This window comes from Schistocerca americana, chromosome 3 (assembly GCF_021461395.2).
Source record: "Schistocerca americana isolate TAMUIC-IGC-003095 chromosome 3, iqSchAmer2.1, whole genome shotgun sequence".
NCBI lineage: Eukaryota > Metazoa > Arthropoda > Insecta > Orthoptera > Acrididae > Schistocerca > Schistocerca americana.
This window is the reverse complement of record NC_060121.1, coordinates 326,641,391-326,654,974: the sequence shown is the minus strand read 5'-3', so window position 1 is coordinate 326,654,974 and position 13,584 is coordinate 326,641,391. Positions and strand designations below refer to the sequence as shown.

Below are 13,584 nucleotides of genomic sequence, written 5' to 3'. Positions count from 1 at the left end.
GAATATCTCAAGAAGCTAAGCACACAGGACAGGTGCTATATTTACATGCAAACTAGAAAGCTCTATGAGTCTGCTTGTACATGTATTTTGGAAAAGTCTTATTTTAATAAACCTGTGTTGTGGTATCTTCAGTGCTTGTGCCCTGGGAAAAGGGAGAAAGAAGAATTGTGCAAAAACATAGTGAAATTAGCTGCAGTTCTTCCAGTTGAGTACTGTGAGCGTACAGTAATTAATAAACAGGAGCTATTGACGTGAGAAGAAGAGAAACAACGTAGTGACAAGAACCTACTGGATGTCTACTGGAGTCACTTTTATGAGAATACATATACCTCTGAAGAAAAGAAATGTCCTACTGTTATGAAAATTGTGAAGGCTGCACTTGCACTTTCATGTGACAATGTAGATGTAGAAATGGGATTCTCATATAGGGGAACATCTTGAATGAAGATGCTGCAAATATGTATGAAAGAACATTAATGCTCATTTCACTGTGAGAAATGACATGGTGAATGTGTTTGACGGAAGGCTCACTTAGTAATTATCATTCGGCAACTTCTCCAATTGTGCAACGGTACCTAATGGTTACTGCAAGTGAAGTTTTTCTTCCTAACAGCATTCTATACAAGCAAATCGCTTGTAACTTTGCCTGATATTACTTGTACCTTAGGCACCTGGCTATGCATGACTGTTTGGAAAGAACAGCTTAATGTAATCATAAGGTCAAGCCATGCACGAATGTTTTCATGCCTTGCAGACAATTCAGTGCGCAAGTAGTAATCTGTAGCTGTGATTGTGTACTTAAACAGTCTATGCATTGGCTATAATTGTGAATTAACAAATTACACAGAAATGCAAAATAAAAATTAACTGAATGATAACCAGTGTTCTATTCTAACATCTGTAATTGATGTAGATGGCAGAGAATCATGTTGAATAATGTTTGTTCAAAAAAGGACATTTCAAATAAACGGGAAGGGGTCCTATAGTATTCAGCCAATAAATTGTGGTCATCAAATCTGTCCTTGGAAATGTCTTACAATTTAAAAACTGGTTCCAAAATCTCTGTCTTACCATTATATAATCAATCTGAAACCTTCTGGTGAAAGAGTTCACATGTACAGCCTTCTTCCATGATTATTTAACCATTTGTTAGTGATGATTGAATTATGCTCCATGTGGAATTCAGCCATGAGGCTTCCTCTTCCATTCCTTTCCCCCAGTCCATATTCACCTACAATGTTTCCTTCTCTTCCTTTTCCTACTGTCAAATTCCAGTCCCTCATCACAATTAAATTTTCATCTTCCTTAACTATCTGAATAATTTCCTCATTTTAGATTTCTTAAATCTCTTCATCGTCTTCGAAGCTAGTTGTCATATAAACTTATACTACTGTGGTGGATGAGGGCTTTTTGTTTATCTTGGCTACGATAATGCATTCACTATGTTGTTCATAGCGGCAAACCTGCATTCCTATGTTCTTGTTCATTATTAAACCTACTCCTGCATTACTCCTATTTGATTTTGTATTTGCAACCCTGAATTCACCTGACCAGAAGTTCTGTTTCTCTTGCCATCAAACTTAACTCATTCCAACTATATCTAACTTCAACCTATCCATTTCTCTTTTTAAATATTCTAACCTACCTGCTTGATTACGGGATTTAAATTTCCAAGCTCTGATATGTAGAATGCAAGTTTTGTTTTTCCTGATGACAATTTCCTCCTGAGTGCTCCTCACCTGGAGATCTGAATCTGTTTAACCTCCAGAATATTTTACCCTGGAGAATGCCATCATCATTTAAACATACAGTAGAGATGCATGCCATCAAAAAAAGTTACTGCTGTAGTTTCCCCTGGGTTTCAGCCAGTCACAATACCAGCACAGCAAGGCCATGGATTGTTATAAGGCCAGATCAGCCAATCATCTAGACTGTTGCCCTGTGATAACTGAAATGGCGACTGCCCCTCTTCAAGAACAATATGCTTGCCTGGCGTCTCAACAGACACCCTTCCCACGTGATTGCACCAGTGGTATGGCTATCGGTATCACTGAGGCACACAAGCCACCCCACCAATGGTGAGGTCCATTGTTCATTGCGGGACTAAACTGATATGTTACAACTATATTTAAATAAAGAAATGTCATAAACATTTGGCCATCCTCAGTTCATTTACCTTAAATATAAGCAATAGTTGGTTCACAAATAATAAGCCACTATTCTTGCACAAGTGTGCTCATTATTAAAATTGTCATTAAATGTTACTTACACTATTACTTACACCTTTTTGCCAGAAATGTCTTTTGGTTCTCTTTTCAAATGTGGTGTCTGCTAACACATGTGCTTTACCATTTTAAAATTATCACTATTTTAATGGCACTTGCAATCAACATTTAAATAAAATTACTGGAAAAATAGTAAACTGTTCATTAAATAACTGCACAAGTATGACAGTATGATGTATTGATGCTATATTCGACAAACAATTGCATAATGAAACAGATACAAACAGCATCTTGATTTTTTTTGGTGTGTGTGTGTGTGTGTGTGTGTGTGTGTGTGTGTGTGTGTGTGTGTGTGTGTGTGTAAGATAATACAGACAAGTGCTTAAAAGAAACAATTACGGAAAATAATTTGATGGGAACAAGAAGTGAAGAAAATTAAAAATGTAGGGAAAAAATGCAGAAAGCAGCTGATCAGCAAAAAAATAGTGTTGTAATATTTTACCAAAAAAGCACAAATGAATTGAAACTTTATGACCTAATTTTGTAGAGAAAGATAGATGATTTGCTGAATTACATTTAAAAATTAAAAGTTGGAATAAAATTTGTATTACTCTGAAAATGGTATGGTACAGCTGCAGTTTGATACTTTCTTTGTAGTTTTAGGTATATTTGTGCTGGATAGGAGCATGTCAGTATTATCATAATAAACTGAAATGATTTTCCTTACTATATGGTGTGCTGTAATTTTGTAGTAGTTTTCTTTGTTGATTTGAATTTAAAAAATAAATGAGTGTGAGTTGGCTTGTTATAGGCCTGGGAAAAATGGAGTGAGCTTTTGACCCTTCTTTCCTAATGGGAAATATGATTCAGTATTTAGTCTGCTTTTTTTATGTCGAAATCAGTAAAGGTCAGTAAGTCAGTTATTCGAGTATTGTACTTGGTTTTCATCCTTTACTTCACTCCTTTACTAAATTGACTATTCCCTGATGCTTCAGAAAGTGTCTAGTCAACCAGTCCCTTCTTTAGTCAATTGTACCATAATTTTATTTTTTCCTCCAATTTGCTTCAGTACCTCTTCATTATGCAATCTACCCATCCAATGTTCGGCATTCTTTCGTAGCACCACATTTCAAAAGCTTCTATTCTCTTCTTGTCTGACCTGCTTACTGTCCACGTTGCACTTCAGTACAAGGCTTCACTTCAGCCAAGCATCTTCAGAAAAGACTTCATAACACTTAAATTTGTATACATCTTAACAAATTCCTCTTTTTCAGAAGTGGTTTTCTTCTTGTTGCAAGTATTCATTTTATATCCTCTCTCTTTTGGCCACCATCAGTTATTTTGTGCCTCAAATATAAAATTTTGTCTACAACTTTTATGTCTTGGTTGCTAATCTAATTCCCTCAGCATTGCCTGATTTAATTCAACTATATTCTATCACCCTTGTTTTATTTTTGTTGATTTTCATCTTATAACTAACCTTTCTATTCAACTGCTCTTCTAAGTTGTTTGCCATCTTTGATTTGAATTACAGTGTCATTGGCGAACTTCAAAGGTTTTTTTTTTCCTTCTTTCTGAACTCTAATTCAGTGTCCAAATTTTTCCTTGGTTTCTTTTATTACTTGCTCTGTGTACAAGTATAGGATTGGTATCAGGGGTAGGCTAAAATCCTGTCTACTTCTTTCTCGGCCACTGCTTCACTTTCTACTCTTGCAACTGCAATCTGGTTTCTGTCCAAGTTGTAAATAACCTTTCAGTCCCTTTATTTTTCTTCTGCTGCTTTCAGAATTTCAAAGAGTGAATTCCAGCCAAAATAGTCAATAGTTTTCTCTAAAGTTAAGGTTTACCTTTCTTCAATCTATCTCGTAAGATAAGTCATAGGGCAGTATGATCTCATGTATACCTGTATTTCTCCTTAACCCAAACTGATCTTTCCCAAGGCTAGCTTCTACTAGTTTTGCCATTTTTTTCACAAATATTTTGTGTCAGAATTTTAAAACCTCCATTGGTTAAACTCATAGTGTGGTGATCCTGCTTTGCCAGTTTCAACTTTCTGTGAGTCTCACATTTTTGATATCTATCTTTCCTTTCACCTCATCTTTCAAAGCTACTCATTCATCTTGTGTTGTATTCTTTTCCTACATTACAATCTATTGTTGCCTAATGATTTCTGCAAAATTCTCAACAACCACTGGGTCCTCCAATTTATCAATGTCCCACTTCCTTAAATTTCCTACCTTAGTAATTTATTCAGTATTAACCTGTGATTTACAATCAATAAATTATGATCAGTGTCCACATCTGCCCATGAAAACGACTTACAGTTTGAAACCTGATTTCAAAATATTTGTATTACCATTATATAAATCAATTTGAAAACTTCCAGTGTCTCTACATCCCTGTCCATGTTAACAACTTTCTTATATGATTCTGAAACAAAGTGTTAGTGATGATTAAATTATGCTCTGTGCAAAATTCTACCAGGAAGCTTCCCCTTTCATTCCTGTCCCCTTTTTCTATTACTTTCCTTCTCTTCCTTTTCCAGCTATTGAATTCCAGTTACTCGCCACATCTAAATCTTCATTTCATTTGACTATCTCAATAACTTCTTTTATGTAATCATACAATCTTATAAATTCTTTCAATTTTTCATCATCTGTGGAGCTAGTTGACATATAAGTTATTGTGGTGTGTGTTGGCTGTGTGTCTAGATTAGTTACAATAATGTTTTCACTATATTGTTAATAATAGCTTACCCACATTCACATTTTCTTATTCATTATTAGATGTGCTCATGCATTACCCCATTTTATTTTGTATTTATAACCGTGTACGTAAACCAGAAGTTCTGTTCATCCTGCCATTAAACTTCACTAATTCCAACTTTAACCTATCCATTTCTTTTTTTAAATTTTCTAACCTAGCTGTGGATTAAGGGATGTAACATTCCATGACACTCCAATCTTTAGAATACCAGTTTTGTTTTTCTTGATGAGGATTCCTCCTGACAGTCCCTCAAAAATCAAAACCTTTCTGTTGTACGTGATAGAACTTGAATTAAAAGAAGAGCACTAATGGCAGGGCTATTTCTAAGAACTTTTCATCCTACTTTTCTTAACACACATTTCTGTGCAGAAAATGAGACTACTGATTTTTGCAGAGATCTACATAAATATTTACTCCATTCTCTCAATACAAATTGGAGCTAAAGAGAGAAGTTTAGTGCACAGCACCCAAAATCCTGATCACCAAATAAGCACACTACAAAGCCAGAATTTATGGTCCTGGATGTGCCTTGTCTATTCCGGGTGATGGATGTTTCACTGGCAGGCCTGGCCAGGCATATGGCATTAGACATGAAGATCTGCTGTGTATGCCGGCAGCCAAATGGCAGTTAATGTGTTAAATGCAGTGGTCACATTTTGACTCTTAAGTCATTGCTCTGATTTATCCAAATGTAGTACATAACTGTACACCTTAATAACCTACAACAAACTCTCATTATGCATGTTCCTTACTTGGGTCTTCTATAATTTACATTTTGCTCAGTACAGCTTTCTGACAGCCAGAGAACTCAACTGAAATTTCACTTATTCATTTGTGCACGCATATAATGACAGTATCATCAGTGTAGTACTGAAATTCATATGTTAATCTCTGACTACCACACAAATAATGATGGACGTTTCACTGCCAGCCAAGCCCAGACAATAGTGTCAGGTGTGGGGCTCTGCTGTGGCCATTAGTGGCCTCATGGCATTCAACATGTTAAATATAAATACACTACTGGCCATTAAAATTGCTACACCATGAAGGTGACGTGCTACAGACGCAAAATTTAACCGACAGGAGGAAGATACTGTGATATGCAAATGATTAGCTTTTCAGAAAATTCACACTAGGTTGGTGCCGGTGGCGACACCTACAACGTGCTGACATGAGGAAAGTTTCCAACCGATTTCTCATACACAAACAGCAGTTGACCGGCGTTGTCTGGTGAAATGTTGTTATGATGCCTCATGTAAGGAGGAGAAATACATACCGCCACGTTTCCGACTTTGATAAAGGTCGGATTGTAGCCTATCGCGATTGCAGTTTAACATATCGAGACATTGCTTCTCTTGGTTGAGATCCAATGACTGTTAGCAGAATATGGAATCATTGGGTTCAGGAGGGTAATACGGGACGCTGTGCTGGATCCCAACAGCCTGGTATCACTAGCAGTCGAGGTGACAGGCATCTTATCTGCATGGTGGTAACGGATCGTGCAGCCACGTCTCGATCCCTGAGTCAGCAGATGGGGACGTTTGCAAGACAACAACCATCTGCACGAACAGTTCGATGATGTTTGCAGCAGCAAGGACCATCAGCTCGGAGACCATGGCTGCGGTTAGGTTCTGTTTACAGCATCATGATGGTCGCGTCCACGTTTGGCGACATCGCGGTGAACACACATTGGAAGCGACTATTCGTCATCGCCATACTGGTGTATCACCCGGCGTGATGGTATGGGGTGCCATTGGTTACACATCTCGGTCACCTCTTGTTTGCATTGACGGCACTTTGAACAGTGGATGTTGCATTTCAGATGTGTCATGACCCGTGGCTCTACCCTTCATTCCATCCCTGCGAAACCCTACATTTCAGCAGGATAATGCACGACCGCATGTTGCAGCAGGTCCTGTACGGGCCTTTCTGGATACAGAAAATGTTCGACTGCTGCCCTGGCCAGCAAATTCTCCAGATCTCTCACCATTTGAAAACGTCTGGTCAATGGTGGCCAAGCAACAGACTTGTCACAATACGCCAGTCACTACTCTTGATGAACTGTGGTATCGTGTTGAAGCTGCATGGGCAGCTGTACTTGTACACGTCATCCAATCTCTGTTTGACTCAATGCCCAGGTGTATCAAGGCTGTTGTTATGGGCAGAAGTGGTTGTTCTGGGTACTGATTTCACAGGATCTATGCACGCAAATTGCGTGAAAATGTAATCACATGTCAGTTCTAGTATAATATACTTGTCCAATGAATACCCTTTTATCATCTGCATTTCTTCTTGGTGTAGCACTTTTAATGGCCAGTAGTGTATCATGTAAATAGTAAGTGTGCTCGTCCATGCAATGTTGCAGTCAGGATGTATTTAGGCTGTGGGATCCAGTTGTGTAAGTTCTTTAACCACTTCAAAAATTGTGTTTTAGAAGGGTATGGCACCATGTCAATCAGTCTTGAAATAAAGGTAAAATACAGAGTTATTCAAAAGGATCTAGATTTATTGAAACAGCAGCTCAAGACGTTTTTCAAGCCATGTTCAGAAATGTTTAGCATGTGGACCATTAGTCAAATAGCACATGTCCAGTCTATTGTTCAGTACAACCTCCCACTCATCCTAAATTGTCTGCACCAATGGCAGTTGCAGATATCCTGATACACCCCCATAAGTCAGTGATGTTGTGGGGAAGTGGAGGTGTGAAAAGAGTGCCTTTGATGTAACCCCACAGGTAAAATTCACACAGCAGCAGTTCCAGAAAACTTGCAACTGGATATTGATACACAACCAATCCATCATCACAGTTGCTAAGGATCCAAGAACTCAAGAACTTCCTGTTGAAAATTAAATTATCACTGTTGACTTGTAATTGCAGCATGAACTACACAAAATGCCTTCTCAATGGTCTGGCGGTAATGTTGCTGGATAGCACTGTAACAAAACAAACTTTCCAGAATATTGAATTGTATAGTATCATACCTGAATACAAACATTTTTATACAACCACTTGAACGTATCTTGATCGTTTTGAATAAACATTGTACTTTGTTGTTTTCAAGTGGTTGCTGCATTTCTCCATGGACATTGTATCTGCCCTTATATGCAAAATATGAGGGCTGTTCAGGAAGTAACAGACATTTTGGTCTGTTGAAGCAGTGATTAGAGCTGCAGCTGCCATCTTGATGTTATAATGTTCCCACCCTCAGTATGCATCCAGTGGTGGTAGCATGTGGTTTGTGTTTCAGCTACTTTGCTTTCTCCTATGTGCTGCAATAGAAAATCCCACAACCTTTGTGGTTCATTCTGTGATTAAGTTTCTGTTGCCGAAAAACTGCAAACCAATCGAAATTTATCACAACCTTTGTGCTGTGTACGGAAAGGGTATAATGAGTGAAAGCTGATTAAGCAGTGGTGCATTGATTTTAAAAATGGCTGTACCAAAGTACATGATTAGGATCACAGTGGTAGTCCTATCCTTGTGGCTGACAAACTGGTGATGAAAATCAATGAAAAAATTCATGATAATTGTTGTTCACGATTGCGAAACTTTTACAACATTCTCCCCAGATTTGATGGAGTTTGTTACATTAAATTGTGGTGGAGAAACTGCTAGGCGGTTCTCAAAAACCTAACATGAAGACCACAAAAAACGGAGACCAATGGCAGCACTGACCTTCCTTAAAGATTTAGAGAAAAATGGCACTGTACTGTAACAAGCTGAGACATGGGTGAACTATGTCAACTGTGAACAAGAAGGCAGTTGTTTTGGAATAGGGACACTCAAATTCTCCAAATAAACCGGGAAAGTGTTTGCTAATGCTGTCAAGGCTGTTGTGGGTTGGGACTCTAAGGGAGTGATTCTCACTGATTTCCTTGAATGTGGCAAAACAATTAACTCAGAGAGGTATTGTTTAACACTGACAAAGTTAAGGCGAGTGATACAAACCAAGTGTTGGTGAAAACTTAGTGCAGAAGTTTTGTTTTTACACAACAACCTACAGCCACACAAGGCCAATGCACCTGAGACGTACTGGGTTACCTACTGGGTTTTGGATGGGATGTGTTCAATTATCCACCACACAACCCAGAATTGGTGCCAAGTGACTACCACCTATTGCAGCAATAAAGACATAGCTCACTACACAGTGCTTAGATACTGGTACTTTACTGCATGCCAGTATAGACTAGTGGTTGCAATCAAAGGTGGCAAATTTGTACAGAGATGGTAATGAAAAACTTGTGCCACAGTATGGTAAGTGCCTCAACTTGAATGGCTTATGAAAAAATAGCTTAAGATTATACTTTTAAAATGTATATAATAAAATTTGGTTTTTCCATACTGTTAATTTTTTATTTCAAAACATCTGTTACCTTCTGGATAGCCCTTGTACTTAATAACAAGAAAGGGATGCTGAAGCATCCATGATTACTGAAAAGAGCAACTAACAGAAAATAACTGCTTTCACTGAACTCCATACCCTCATCTCATTTTCCCACATCAGATACATCTCCTTTTCATGCTTTGTATATAATGTTTTTGATCTACATATTTCAGTACATGTTTACTAATGGCTTGTTTGTATTACCTAGGCTGGCCACTATGTTACGACATCTAGCACAGTTTCATGGAAAGAATCCTGAAATGTTGTTTATGGTGCGGATTGCACAGGGTTTAACTCACATGGGAAAAGGTACCATGTCATTGGCACCATTTCATACTGATCGACAAGTGCTGAGTCGTGTGGCACTTGGAGGCCTCTTAATTGTCCTTACTGGATGCCTTGATATTCGAAATAGTATGTGGCTTCTTTTATAGCTTCAGCTTCACTCGTTAACTTAATTAAATGCTGTAACTTATGTTACAACTGTTTTAATTACAAGTACTTTCTTGAATTTGGCTATAAAATGATAAGTAATATAAATATAATATAAAACACATTCACAGTTTCAGCAATAGCGATCCTTCCTTCACAACAAAATTTTTTGACTGTTCAGTAAGTTCCTCATACCATAACAATGTTATGCTAGGAAAGACTGATTGATAACCATGAGAAAACAAGAAAACTCTTATAATGCAGAAAACTTGGCTATAAACATGTTGACTGCAAGTGCTTAGTAATGTATGGTTCACTATCAGAGCAGGCCAGGACAGGCTCACGGCTTTAAGTGTGAGGCCTAAGGCCTAAGGCCTAAGGCCATGTGGCAGTCAACGTCTTAATGATGCATAATGATACATGATACATGGCTCGAATTTAGTTGTTTGTTATGCTCTCTGAGAATTACAGTTACTGGAGAGGGCTGGAGTGTACCCATAGGAAATTTCTTAGAAGGGAACCTCACCAACTTTACCTCATATTATAAGGAGAAATCACTTCCTTGTGAAAAGTTGGGCCATAATTCTGATTTTATGCATGGCTTTTAAACTTTTGAGCACATCAGTTGTTTTCCACTTGCTCTGCCCCACTGCAGCTGCCTCTTGCCCGAGCACAAAGTATGGTATAGTGGAGTAAGTAAGAGGTTTGAGAAGTACTGTTTTGATATTAGTAACATGCTTTGTTCATTGTGACACAGTGCAAGGGTCTAACATGTAGCTGGTGTCAGACCCTTTACTTTGAACGTTTTTTTGTCGATTCAGAAAAGCAATCTAAATAAATGAAACTAGTTATTGTGACATTAAAGCAATATCATAGTTCTTTTTAATTATTAACTATGCTGTTGTATATTATTTTCCTTCTTTCTTAATGCTGTCACTGTTCAGTTAAGAACATTTGCAGGAGTTGTGATATTCTTCGACATGATCTATGTAATTCAATTGAAATAAAAAAATCATTAACTTCATTCAATAATAATTCTTCATTTTGATTTTGAAGCATGTATATAGCTGCAGAATATCAATACAAAAATATTGTTAAAATAATATTGAAGATATACTGTATGTGCACGAGATTAACATATTATGCACTCTCATATCACTTACTATTGTACCCCTAGAATGATGTGTTCTCAAACAAATATTTCAAAAATGTTGGTAAGATGTGTCCACCTCCCACTTCTCTTTCCTAATCTTTAACATCCCACGAATAGGGCTCTAGCTGTCACTCCACTGAACAATACTTTGCACTTGGGCATTAGGTGGCTGCAGTGAGTTGGCCCTAGTGATAAACAACCTTTGCGTGCAAAAGTTTAAAAGCTGTACTGTCAGAAGATCATACCTGCATGCTTAGCTCACAATCAATTTTTGGGGGTAATATCGTGCAGGTGCACTTTTTCCTCCTTAAAATGTGAGGTCAAGTTGGTAACACTTCCTTGTTACATGAAATGCACTGTCTTTCAATTTAGTTCAATTCAATCTCTCTATTCATCCATTAACAATATGCATTGTATGGATGTAGTCAATTACAATGTAGTTTCTTATACTTAATTTGTTTCAAAAACTTGGATAATGAATACAAATATTTTACATCAGTATATATAAATAATGTTACTTTTCCATATTAAGATATTCTTCAATTTTATAAAAACTGTGTGTTAGTAAAAACTGTAAGATCTACCTTGAATTTATGAAATTCTTTCATTTTCTTTATTGTAGAAGGTAATGCACTAAAAAGTATTTTGGGCTGGTAGTTTACACCTTTTTGGTAGAATGCTCCTTTGTGGGTGTGCCTGTGAAAATTATCCCTGTTCTTTGTTTCATGGTTATGAACCTGATTATTTAATGTTGAAAATTCCTGGTGAGTTTTCAGAAAGCATACATATTCATAGATGTGTAAGCTAGGAAGTCATTATTTTAAATTCTTTTTATTTCCCTGCATGACACTGCAGGGAACCCCTTTCATTATTCTAATAGCCCTTTTTTTGAAGCTTGAAAGCTTGTTTTGCCATACCTGTATTTCCCCAATTTCCCCAGAAGATCACACCATATCTAAGCAAACTGTTCATGTAAGCATAATAGGCACATAGCAATGATTCAGTGTTGCAACATTCCCGATTCAGTGTTGCAACATTCCCGAAGCTTTCTTAGCACATTGCAGCATTTACTTAATTTTTTCTCAAAACTTGTAGATGCTTTTCCCATCTCAAGTGCTCATCCACCCATATACCTAGGAATTTTGTGTATGGAGCTTGTGCATTAACATAGTTCCCTAACTCAGCTTTTAGTCTTCTTCCAGCTTTACTTTTAATATTACTGAAATTCATCAATGCTGTTTTATCCTTATTTATGATCAAAGCGTTATCGCTAAACCATTTACCTGTCTCACTTATTGTCCTAGAGACACTTTTCTGTAGATTATCCTCAGTGTATCCTTTTATAAAAATGCTAGTGTCATCAGCAAACATCACCGATTCTGCAACTGTCAGATGGTTTGGCAAATCGTGTATGTACATCAAAGTAGGATACAGAAAGAATTACATTTTTTGATATAAACTATAGTTTTTCAGTGTCTCAGTTTTTTTTTTCCTTGACCTTTTAAACATAATATGGCAGTAATGCCATTTAGCAGCTGTATGATCTGGGATGAAAGGCATGATTGGTTTCACACATTCAAAAGTTAAGTTTTGGATTCTTCTATCAGCTACATCATTAAATTGTACTGTCCGAAATAAATACCATAATAAATCAGAATGTGTCTGCTCATGCTTTGAAACTGTGCAGTATGATATTGTCTGTCATTATAACAATTTAGATGTTACATTGGCATAAATCTCTCTTATTGTTCTGGCCCTGTAATAACTAATTCTTACATGTAACAGTAAATAAAATGGATAGTAGATCGCTATCTTAAGAAAAAATCCAGTATGCATTAATAACTATTAATTCACAGGAAGTGTTTTGCTTATTGACTCTTCCTACACATTTAACATTAGTTACATAAAATTTTTGGACCTTTTTTCAATTCGTGTAAATGTTTCAGTTAGCAAATCTAATTCATTTCTATCAGCCTCAGATTTGTACTCTCTGTTAATTACAGAAAATCACAATACTGTATTGTCAACTTATGATACTTTCTGTATTTTGAAACTTTAAACACATTTTAAAGAACCCAGGTATTTCTGTTCTGGTACTAACAGATTTATTTTGTTGCAGTTATACTGGGCAAATCTCATTACCTTTTGTATTGCTTGGTAGCTGCTATGCATCCACGCTGGCTTATTACTTTGGATGAAAACTTGGAACCTGTGAATGTATTTGTTAGAGTGGGACAGGTGAGGGCACATACACAGATACAAAAATATTTTTATGATTTTGGACATGTAAGTTTTGCAGTTACTTAGCACTTTTCAAAATATTATAGGTAAGTAATTTGATATGAACTTCAAAAATTTCTCATTAATTTGTATTTATATAGTGTTCATTGTAGGTTTGATTAAATGAGTCAGTATGGAGGTACTTTGTCATACCACAGTTCTGAATCAGATTGTTTCAGGTTTTCTGTAATTAAGCATAGAGTCTTCAATGAACCTTCAGTTTTATATATCCCATTAAACAACTATTTTTACAACCTAGCTGTACATGCTCTTAATTTTTGAATATTTTTTCCAGCACTAAGTTTTTTTAGTTTTCTTTTTGAACTTTTAACAGCAAATATGA

General features: G+C 36.7%; 1 protein-coding gene across 1 annotated transcript in view; it reads left to right on the top strand.

The window, feature by feature from the left end:
* Nucleotides 1–13,584, top strand: part of LOC124606058 (26S proteasome non-ATPase regulatory subunit 2-like) — a 206,139-nt gene that overhangs the window by 190,140 nt on the left and 2,415 nt on the right. The window contains exons 15-16 of the mRNA XM_047138020.1: nt 9,585–9,790; nt 13,081–13,199. Coding sequence (XP_046993976.1) covers nt 9,585–9,790; nt 13,081–13,199 — 325 coding nt within the window. The remainder of the gene's footprint in view (nt 1–9,584; nt 9,791–13,080; nt 13,200–13,584) is intronic.